Below are 12,228 nucleotides of genomic sequence, written 5' to 3'. Positions count from 1 at the left end.
CTTTTTGTGCAAAACAGTAGATGCCTTTCATAAACTAGTTTTTCATTCTGGAGTGCTACAAATCCATGTACATGCTATTCAGTGGTGGGTTTCATTTTTTTTTTTTACTACCGGTTCTGTAGGCGTGGCTTGGTGGGCGTGGCAGGGGAAGGATACTGTAAAATCTCCATTCCCTCCCCAATCCAGGGGAAGTTTACTGCAAAATCCCCATTGCGTCCCAATCAGCTGGGACTTGGAAGGCAGAGAGTAGATGGGAGTGGGGCCAGTCAGAATTTTTACTACTGGTTCTCCAAACTACTCAAAATTTCCGCTACCGGTTCTCCAGAACTGGTCAGAGCCTGCTGAAACCCACCTTTGATGCTATTTGAAAGTAAGTCTTTTTTCAGCAATTTATGAGTAATCATGAGCTGAATTTGTCTGATGTGATATTTAATATGACCCTCCATCTTTTAAGTTTGTCAGTGCTTAATGATGATCAGTTTTTAATTGATAAACAATACAGAGAAGCTTTAAATAATTCCCTCCACCTCTTTCTCTCTTTCTTTCTGTCTCATTCTAAAAATAGTAAACAAGAGTTTGGACTTTGTTTGGATTAAAAGTAGGCTGCATTTCCTGTAAACCCTGAGCACTCAAACAATGTCAACAAGGACACACCCATCTCTTCTAAGAACCACACTTATTTTCTGTCAAGAGAAGATTGGACAATTTATTCAATTATAGACAACAGAGGGAACAATCAATGAAAGAAAATGGATTCCCAACAATGTTTTTGCAACAATGGCAATTCCTTTCTTTCTTCTGGAAGTGCATCTTGCTTTGGACATTTTTTTTCAGTTTGCATTTAATCTTCTTAAAGGAACATAATGTGATGTTTAAATGTTTGACTAGGACTGAAGAAGACTCAAATTGAAAATCTGTTCACGGTCTTTCCAATTTATACCTAAGACTGGTACTAACGTCCCTGACAACATCTTTCTTCACTTCCCCACTATGTTGTCATCCTTGGACTGGATTGAGCAGTTCTTAAATGCATCAGTTACAAAGCAGTTGACAGTATTTGGCAACAGCTGGGATGTGTATAAAAACTATTATGCTCCGTAATAGAAAATCAGGTCACCAATACCAAGTGAGATCAGATAAGGACTTTTTGCATTTTAGGATGATGAAGTCAAATCTTGCCTTCTCTAATTCCTATTAAGCCCATCTTACCAACATTTTGCTGTTGTCTCCCTAAACAGCTGGATATAGCAAAGTATGAACCATAAAGAAAACTACTTGCCAGAGCTTAAATAGCACAATACTGAAAAGAGTGCAACTTTGAAATGATGAGTGGCCCTCCCTCATTATTGTGTTTTCCACACAAAGCACAGAGGCAACAGGATGTAAACATTTGTTGCTATATTAAAAAGGAAGCAAGAGAAGAGCAATTCTAAAAAAAAAATGGTTCATTGTGACTCAAGATGATGTTTTATGATGTTATTATTTTTTAATGATGTGACCAATATGGGAGGTGATTGAAAATGAACATAAAACTCTTGAAGAAGAGAAACAACACAGTTATTTTATTTTAATTTGCAGGGTTTCTGTATGCACATTGCAATCTTTGAACATAATGGACAATTTCATTGAAAAACTGTCCTTTTCATGACAGCATCTTATTTTCTTTAATAGGTGAATACAATTTCTGTTCATTTTATGCAACCGTGATCATATTTCTTTAGTTCATTCATCTCACAGAAGTTCAACCAAGATTCTTGTCCATTTGATAGCATGAAGACAGGTTGGTATAATGATTAAAGTGCTAGACTAGAAACTTGAAGACTGTTTGGATACAAAAGCTTACTGGGCGACTATGGGTCAATCACTTTCTCATCACCCAGTCCATCTTCCAAAGTGGTTGATTTGTGGGGAAAATAAGAGCTGGGAACATTATGTATACTGCCTTGTAAAAACAAAGACAGGACAGAAAAAGAATGTATGTATGTATGTATGTATGTATGTATGTATGTATGTATGTATGAATGAATATAATGTCATTGCTATGAAATTGATAGCCACATTAATATTAAATAAATGAGACTCTAATTCAGTATTGAAATGGACCAGAAACTCTGTTCATACCTATAATTTCCATGAATTGCACTACACTATGTATATAAATGTTTGTATTTGTCCATGTAACCCATCTGCATTCAACCATATTTCCTGTTGCTTGGTCATGGATCCAGGCTTCCATGAAGAACACTTTGTATCAGCTATCTTTGCTGCTAAAGCAAGTAGAGACAGTTTGTTACTCAAAGCAAAGTCTTCTTGCCAGAGTCCCTGCTGATGTTGAGTTGGGAACAGAAGTGGTAATCAGAGAGGACTGTGGTGAGAAGAAAGAAGAAACTGGATAAAGTAGAAGTAATGGTGGGCAAATTTGACTGTTGATAACTCATGAATTCAATAAAAAACAATGCTGGCTATTGAACCTGACTTGTATTGGGCAGTGTTTGTTTAGCTAAAGGTTCACATGCCCTGTCTTCTAAAGGTGGAGTTAGCCTATTATTTTCTTGAACAAACTTTTAAACTAGTCATCTATGCACTTCAACTCTTTACTTTATCTATTTGTGTCTTTCAATAAAAGATATGAAACATTGGCTTTCTTTTGTATGCTCTTTTTCTTTTTTTAATGAAAGAACACTCAAGTACATTGGAGGTTTGCTGCATGCAACTCTATTTGCAAGAAAGGAAAATTAATGTACATGATACACTTAAACGAAGCACTGTCAGTCATTCACCATTCTCTGAAGAGATCATTATTGAAAAATGCTTGAAAAGTGCTGGCACCCTTACACTTAGCAAGGTCATATACTGTAGTTTGAACAGAGTAAACACTAAAAACACTACCAAGAGCATTGGTAGTACAGTGGTCTAAAGCACCCTGTTATTAAGACCAGCTGCCTGCAATTACTGCAGGTTCGAATCTCATCAGGCTCAAGGTTGACTCAGCCTTCCATCCTTTCTAAGGTAGGTAAATTGAGGACCCAGTTGTGGGAGCAATAAGCTGACTTTGTATAAATATACAAAAGGATGAAGGCTATTGCTTAGCACATTGTAAGCTGCCCTGAGTCTCCGGAAAAGGGCGGCATATAAATCAAATTAAAAAAAAAATCCAGATGTTGTTTTTTTTTAAAAATACTTTGTAGAATCATAGGGCTGAAAGAGACACCTTGGAGATCTTCTAGTCCAACCCCATGACTAAGGCTGGAATCCTCATCTCAGGCAAATGGTTGGCCAAACTTTTTTTTAAAAAAACCTCCAGTGAAGGAGCACCCACAGCTCTGAACAGCAAACTGTTCCATTGAATAATGGTTCAGTTAAGAAATTCATCCTTATTTTCAGGTTGGTTCTCTCTCTAATGAGCTTTCATCCCTTGTTTCTTGTCCTCCGCTCAAGGTGCTATGAAGAATAAATCCATGCACTCTTCCCTATAGCCATCCTTCAAGTATTCCAAGACTGCTATCATGTCTCTCTTCATCTTCTCTTTGTTTTGCAATCTTAAATCACCTTGTAAGACAGAAACTTCATTTGATCTAAAAGGTCTTTCTTTTTGAATAGACATGTCTTGGATTGTTTGGTCAGTGATGATGTTAAAAATTGTACCATTATCCAAGCAATGAAGATTTACAACTGTAAGTAAAACAGTCTCATTGCCAGTCTCTGTTTCTACAATTCTGTCTAAGGTCTGTGTTGCTTTATGTGATCCTCCTTTTCCCATGCTCTAGTTAGGAACCTGCAGCAAATATATTATAGGTTGCCTTATTCTGAATCTAGTTTAGTACAATGAATACTGAATATCAGCAGCTGTCAAGAATTATACTTCCAGTCCTAGCTGGAGATGCCATACAAAGCATCTGCCCTACCACTAAATTGCAGCTATTCCTCTAATAAAAATGACCCCATATATGGTGATTTTCTGCTGTCTGATGCCAATAATTCTGCACACTGATACAATGGCTTCATCACTTTAATACACCAGGACTTAAAACTAGGGCGCCCCTAGTGCTGTCTGAGTTACTGATGATACTACCTAGTTTGGTAATGAAATTAGTAAGAAAATCACCAAGCTCAGAGAGCATCAAGGACTCCACAGTTCAACCATGAGCTACAAATATTCTCTTTTATTGATATATAAACTATAAAACCCAGGAAACTGTAGACCAACTACCCTTGGAAGTCTTCTCCCCCCCCCAAAAAATGTTGATTTTAGAATTCATAAAGAAATAGTTAATTATGAAGTTTTATAATATGCAAATAACTCATAACTTGTATCAATAACTCTTTTGTGTAATTTCTTGGGGTGGCCAGCAGTTTTTTGTTGTTGTTGCATGTAAGTATATACAGGCATAGGTTAAAATTAATGTCTTTTGATATTCAAACATGATTTTAATATTGAAATAGCTTATTGAAACTCTCTTCTAGATAATGCATTTTGTATCTTTCTGCATCAATAGTTAAATCCTATGTCAAATACATAGAGAAAAAGGTGTTTAATTTTTTCATCTCACCGATTAAAAGAAAACCAACATGCATTAATTATACAATTTTTTGCCTATTCAATATTAAACTAAGGATTTGGTGGCAAACATTGATGTAGGAATCTAAGCCAACTTTTCTTTGGTGCAAAGCATTTTCTCCATGCATAATATAATGGAAAAAATATAGAGGTGTTTAACCCTTTCCTTGTCATTTCTAAATTGAAGGATTATCACCTCAATTACAGTATTTGCTGAATGAAATGGGAAAAAACAGAGAATGGAAGATAGAGTAAGTGAGTGAGTGAAAACAGGGAAAAATATTTTGCTGACTACCATTTGCTTGTTATGAATACAAATTGAATAAATAAATAATAAAGGGCTTCTAAACAAATTCTGATCCAGACATGTTGGTTCAGACTTCCAGTCTCATGTTTTCCATCATACACTCATTACTTTATTACAGGTAGTTCTTGCTTAACAGTGGGAATTGGGACCAGAATTTCCATTGCTAAGTCATGTGGTTGTAAAATATGATGTATATGACTGCATCATGTAGCAACTACAAACCTGCAAGTCCCCATTGCTGTCATTAAGTGAAGATTACAAGTTGTTAAATAAGGACCTCATATAACCATGTGATTTAATTCCCAAGAAGCAAAGTCAATGGGAAAGTAGGCAGGAAGTTACAAGTCCCAGGTGGGTCACACACCATGTGACAGACAGATGAGTGCTATGGAATGTGGCCAGGCAAGGGATGACTGGGGGTGCAGGAAGCTGGGGGTGGCTGCTGCAGAGTGCAGGAGGGTGCACAGGTGGCTGTCATAGTTCAAATGTACTTGGATGGGGAGGTGCTGAGGAGTGCAGGGGGACATGCATGTGGTTACTGTGGCATACCACAAAAGCAGAGGTGCTATTCAGCAGGTTCTGGAGACCCGGTAATGGAAATTTTGAGTAGTTTGGAGAACGAGCAAATATCACCTCTGGCTGGCCCCAGAGTGGGGTGGGAATGGAGATTTTGCAATATCCTTCCCCCAGGAGTGGGGTGGGAATGGAGATTTTGCAGTATCCTTCCCCTGCCATGCCCACCATGCCACACCATGTCACCAAGCCACGCCCTCAGAACCAGTACTAAAAAAAAATTGAATTCCACCACTGCACAAAAGCAAATGTGGTTGGGCGAGATGCGTGTGGCTACTACAGCCAAATATGAATGCAGATAGTAGTGCAGGCATGCACTATGGAGCGTGAGTGTGAGGTTGCTATGGGCAGAAGCACACCACAAAATATGAGTTCCCCAAGATCTTGTACTCAGTAGCTGGGCTTCTTGGGAGAAAAAGTGGTGAGATCAGGATCAATTTCCTGGAGCAACTTGGAACTTCCCTGCTGGCTTTCCATTAACTTTGCTTGTTCCCAAAAGCTGGCAGAGAAGGTCACAAATGGTGATCATGTGTTTGTGGGATGCTACAAACAGTATAAGTGTGAGTGGTTGCCAAATAGCTGGATCATAATCATGTGATTGTTGGATGGCTAAAGCCTCAAGGATTGGTCACAAGTAATTTTGGATGGTCCACTGTACCATGGACAGTGTGTTGTGGCCCATCAGCAGCCTGTGCAGATTGTAGCTGATTCTGATAATGAGGAGGCTGGTATAGTGCTGCGCCAGCAGCCTGTGCAGCTGGCACTCAAGTCAGACAATGAGGAGGCTGGAGAAGATGTGGTGCCAGAGGCAGGGATTCAGCCAGGGCCTTCAGAACCTCCAGAAGCTCCTTTAAGTGAAGAGGATGAAGAGGAGGAGCCTTTTCTCGATGCAAGGGCATGCAGAGCTGCCAAAAGGCAGGAGTGGCTCCTCGGGAGGAGGTCTCCTCGATAGTAAGGCTTGGGGCTAATTGGCCACTCTCTTAGCCTATTTAAGGAGGAACGCCGACTGAACCAATTTGTAGGGAACAACTTTAGTTCATTCTCCTTCGCGTCTGGATTGTCTGCAAATTGCTTCTGGGCTTTCTGCCAACCATAGTAAGATTGCGATTATTTTATCTTTGGTTTCTTGTAGGCTGTTAAGAAAGTTTATTAACAGCCTTTGTTTGAAAAAGACTGAGTTATTTTAGTAAATTAAGTTTTGTACAGACTTTGTGTGGGCTGCGTTCTTTGGGGTCCATAGCTGGGGCAGAACACAGTGGTGGGTTGCTCCTGGTTTGCCCTGGAGCAGGTGACCTGTAACGGTGGCGGTGGAATGCTCTGCCCACCCGCCCAGATGTCTCTGTGCATATGCAGAAGCTTCTGCGCATGTACAGAAGCATCGCACATGAGCGTGCGTCCATGAGTGAACTGGTAGCGACGGGATTTGAAACCCATTACTGACCATGGACCTTTGTAACTTTGAATGGTGTCTGAACAAGTGGGTCATTAACTGAAGTCTACCTGTACTTATATACCTGCATCCATGAAAGCAGAAAAGAATAAGGAGTAGAAGGTTTTGCTAAGGGAAGATAAGCACAGCACTGAAAATGCTATTTCTTAGGAGTTAGTGAATATGGTATGTCACTGTCAAATATTGTGGTTGTTATTCACAGCTCATCCTTCATTTGAAAAGAATCTCCCTGAAATTGTAACAGCAGACAGTTTTTGTTGGGAAGAAATAAATCAGATCAAACCTTTACATACTCTGAGGGAACCTGGGAGGATTGTCGTTGACATCGGTGAGTGTGATATTTACTGTGGTTGATCCCGATAGCCCTCCAACTTGTCCAGCCATATCTTTGGCTTGAATGACAACCGAATAATGTTCTCTGGCTTCCCTGTCCATATTATGCAGAGCTGTTCTTATGACTCCTGTAGTGTTATAAAAAAAGGGTGGGTGGGGAAGCAGGAAATAAACATTATTTTAAGCTTCAATAAAAATAAAAATAAAATAAAATAAAAACAAACATACCAGTAATCCCTTACCCAGAACCCCACCCCTATTCATATATCAAATTAATTGATATCGTACATAGAAATTAAATGCACATATGTGATAAGGATGGACAACCTGTTAATAAATGAGCAAACCAATTGACACAAGCTGTCAGGTTTAGTGCCCAGATTGAAATAGAAATTCCTGGGCACCTGCCTTCATATGGCTTGACTTCATGAAGATGCAACGTTCTTTTGATGCCCACTGTAGTTTAAATCCTATACTTTCTCTTGTTTTCCCCATGGTTTGGTGGATTATTTGCCCTGCACTTCTTAACATTGAAGCTGGGCATCTGTTGGTTATTGATATTATAGACATTTCTGCTTGAGAAACTCTGGCTATCACATCTAACCCAACATATGCACATACCCACACCTACATCTCACGAAATGATTGTATATTGTATGAGCTCAATAAATAATTTAATCAAATTATTTTAAAAAGGTAATATGCCTTATGATATAGCTATGTCTTAAAATGTTGCTCTATGAATGGATCATATGGTGAGACCATCTCACCCCACTGGGATTGGTCCGTATTGTGCCGGCAGAGGAGGCATGCTGTGGGTCCCATTAGCCTGATTATTCCAGTTGACGAGGTCAAGGAGGAAGGCCTTCTCTGCTGTTGCTCCTGCCCTCTGGAACATCTTGCCCCCTGATGTGAGGTTGGCCCCCAACCTGTCTACCTTTTCATAAGGGCCTAAAGATATAGCTTTGCTAGTCAGCTTGGGACCCCAGTGGGGGAACAGTGAAATAGAGGTGGTTGATTAATAACGGATCTCACCTCCCCCCCACTTTGCCCCCTCTCCCCATGTGTCTTTGGTTTCAATGTTTGATTTTATGTTTTAATTGTATATGTAACTGTACAGTGCCCAAAGTTACCCTATGGTAAGATGGGCAGCCAAACAAACAATCAATCAAACAAACAAACAAACAAATAAATAAATAAATAATGAATTCTGGCTTTGGGGCTTGCAAAATGTTTATTTTCATAATCTGACTTTACTGAGGCAAACAAATATTTTAAAAATAAATGGCCTTACTGGGCCAGCTCAGAAACAGCTAATTTTAGTACAATATTACATAATAGAATAACAACTTTATCTAAGTCAGATGTTTTCATTCTTTTTCATCAGTGGAAATGCCTTTTCTATTGTTGCTGTTATGAAATAAGGCTGCCTTCCTGTTCAGACACGTATAGGCAAACATGTCTAGAATCATGGAGACACACCAACACTTCCTACAAAGTACAGATTTTATTATCAAACAGAGACAATCAGATTCAGCACCTGATTCAATCCAGATTTTTTTTTTTTTAATATAACAAGTTTTAAAGATTAGTAACATTTTACAAACTGAGTTTGGAGAAGAATAGCCAGCACCAGTGATTCAACTTAGATAATAAGATCACAGGCATCGAAGTGGCTGACGTCATCAAATTGTTTTCAAAGGCAGCTCTACATGGAAAACATTATTGCCTGAAAACATTATAGTTATTATTGTGAGTGTGCATGATTCAAACTAGAGCTTTTTTCTCCTCAGTTGGTAAGAAGTTCTCCGATTGATCATTTTTAAATCTCCACATGGATACCTTAAAAAGAATCAAGCAGTTCACCATATCTAACTTTTACATTTTCAATAATGTCCCCTTGAAGAAATGGAATTGTTCAATTTGTTTTTAAAATTTATCTCTTAGGAATATCACTACAATAGTTGGTATATATCTAGCCACTTTGAAAATTCTGTTCCTGGTGGTTAGAACTTACACCCATGAACAGAAATATTGTACTTTAATCACCTACACAATGTTATGCTAGCTTTATGTATATTTTCCTAATTTATTATTTGATTATTTTCTTCTATTAGTTTCATTTTTTATATATGATGTTTTTATATTCTCATAAGCTGCCTTGAGTTGCCATTTGTGAATAGTGGCAATATAAATTAAATAAATAAATAAATAAAGTAGAAAAGAAACATAGATCAATGAGAATATGTTACTGTACATGTTTATCATACACAAGTTGTGGTATGGTAATAAATAAGTTGCAGTATGGTAATAAAACATAACTCACAGTTCATCAGCTACTTTGGCATAAATTCCATTAATTCAGATATCAAATATTACAGTAGTAGAGACCAGCAGTGCTTTGGATTTTTTAAAAAATATGTTAATGAAAAGTCCTTCAGAACATGCAAGAACAGAAAGTTAGGACCTGCCTTAATACTCATAAAAACAACTACATGGAGTCTTAGGAAAAGAAGAAGATACTCGAAGTAATTCAGATAACTAAGTATATTCCCCCATATAATCCAAGGCACATTTTTACCAAAAAAATTCCAAAGGACTCAACAGCCTTATTACATATCAATTTGAGATATTTGATCAGATGCAATCAAGTTTTGTAAAGTTCAGACCAATCTATTTATTAAATTTAATTTACATTAAATGGAAACTAGTTATATTTCAGTCCCACTAAAATCAATATGAAAAGTTAGTCAAGGAAAATGAAGTACTATTTATTTTGCTTTGGGTGCAAGACACTGTGACTATTGAGTTCTGAATTACTACTTATTTTTCCTTCTGTGTGAAGCAGAAGGTCTTTAAAAATTAGAATGGAACTGGGAGAACTCGAATGCTCATTATTTCAAGTCAAATCCATCTAATCCACGGATGCTATTCAGCAGGTTCTGACAGGTTCTGGAGAACCGGTAGCAGAAATTTTGAGTAGTTTGGAGAACCAGCAAATACCACCTCTGGCTGGCCCCAGAATGGGGAGGGAATGGGAATTTTGCAGTATCCTTCCCCTACCATGCCCACCAAGCCACGCCCACCAAGCCACGCCCACAGAACTGGTAGTAAAATAATTTGAATTCCATCACTGATCTGTCTAAATCTATCTAACCATTCAAGCCATCTCTGTATGTTTGCATGTGGCCATGCATGTAAGCCAGTGGTGGGTTCCTCCTGGTTCGATCCGGTTCGGCAGAGCCGGTAGTGGTGATGATATGATGTCACCGAACCGGTTCTCTCCCCCGCCCTCCCACCCCCACATTATTCTTACCTTTTATTTGGTCCCACCCCCAATCTATTGCTGCCTCCTGAGTCCCAGCTGATGACTAGAGGAAAAAAAACTGTTTAAACTCTTGCCGTGGGGCTTCAAAGGGCCGTCCTACAGCTGATCAGTGTTAAAAGCAAACAAATGAGTTGGGTCGTAAGTGCGAGGACTGGTCGTAAGTGCAAGGACCTTCCAGAAATGACTCTGACCAGTTAGCCACACCCACCTAGTCACATGACCTCCAAGCCACACCCACAAAATAAGCCACGCCCACAGAAGTGGTAGTAAAAAAATTTAGAACCCACCCCTGACGTAAGCACACACACACACACAATTTGGAAGTGTTTGTTAGACTGGTATAAGGACTGCTCTTTGTAATATTGTGTTAGATTTACAAACCATCCTCTCTGTTTCGGAGAAGCATGAACAATAACAAAATTGTGTAAGTGATGATAATAAGTTTATATTCAAATATAGCTTATATATTAATATAGATTCTAACACTATCAAAGTTGACATCAGCCAGAGTATCAAACAACTCAAATAAGTAGTGCAAGATCAGAAGATGAGGAGAGACCTGGGCCATATGAATCCCCAAGAGTCAAATACAACTGAAGATATAACATCATCATCATGCATTATAAATTAATGTCAGTCTTAAATTCCCCTTTTTTGTTTTATGATGAATGAAGACATCAAAGATTAACACTGGACTAAGACCAAAGGGCAAAATCTAACATTTATACAAGCTCCTTTAAAAGATATATTCATTATTCATGATAATACTCAACAGTTCACTTATACTTGGGAACAGGTGATTTATGATTGAAGGTTGGGAGGCATGGGTTCAATTCAGTTTTGTTTTTATTTTACTATGGAAGCCCATAGATAATTCTTGGACACTCACTCTCAGTTCACCTTATCTCACAGGTTTATATGGAAAACATCAGAAAAGGGAATGCTACCACTATTAATGAGTTTTTGAAAGATATAAATCTGATGAGTATGTAGGAAGTTAGCACCCACCCCTCTCCTAGGAAAATGAGATATTTTAGGAAATATTAAAAGAGCAGAATATTTCCCCTAAAAGGGAGGCAAAAACTCACCTCCCCCACAACTTTGTCAATGGGCCATTAAGGCCTGGGCCAGTCTATTCAACATAACAAAGATCTACCTCCTTCAAGCAGAGCCATACTAGGAATTACCCAAAGCCCTTTCATTACTTCACCACCCAGCAAGGCTCAATCAAACTTGGACTCAAATCACAGCCTACAGAGTTGCCCCTGAATGGCCCATGGGAGTCTGACAACCAATCAGAATACAAGCTCAAAGTCAAAGCCCAACAGAGGGCATAAAACTAAGGCACTTTCAGCATCTCTGCCCTTTTTCTGCTGAGGAACTCAAGCCATATGATCCTGTTCAGGAAGTCAAGCCATGTGATCCTGTTCATTAAAAAAAACTTCTTTCCAAGCAACTTCCATGAATCCAGTGTCTTTTTCCCCACTTGGAACTGAACCCAGAAGGATATTTTTTTCCAACAAGTAAATATCAATAAAAAACTATAAAAAATGTCTTCTTAATCTACTGGCTCTTAGCTTTTCATAGTTTGCATAGCTCACATCCCACTAATCAAAGAACCTGTTCCCCTCAAAAGAAAAATGTATATATTCTTTTAAAGAAAGATATATTTATGTTTA

At 38.4% G+C, this 12,228-nt stretch overlaps 1 protein-coding gene across 3 annotated transcripts in view; it reads right to left on the bottom strand.

The window, feature by feature from the left end:
* Positions 1–12,228, bottom strand: part of CDH18 (cadherin 18) — a 203,598-nt gene that overhangs the window by 59,814 nt on the left and 131,556 nt on the right. For 2 of the 3 annotated variants that reach the window (XM_070942579.1, XM_070942580.1), the window contains exon 4: positions 7,182–7,349. In XM_070942579.1, coding sequence (XP_070798680.1) covers positions 7,182–7,349 — 168 coding nt within the window. Of the gene's footprint in view, positions 1–7,177; positions 7,350–12,228 lie in introns of those variants that run through there. The other variant, XM_070942581.1, reaches the window with a different exon arrangement.

Source organism: Pituophis catenifer, unplaced genomic scaffold (genome assembly GCF_029215685.1).
Source record: "Pituophis catenifer annectens isolate HBS135680 unplaced genomic scaffold, rPitCat1.0.hap2 SCAF_3, whole genome shotgun sequence".
In the NCBI taxonomy this organism is placed as follows: Eukaryota; Metazoa; Chordata; class Lepidosauria; order Squamata; family Colubridae; genus Pituophis; species Pituophis catenifer.
Note: the sequence above shows the minus strand (reverse complement) of the source record. Positions and strands in the feature narration are given on the sequence as shown.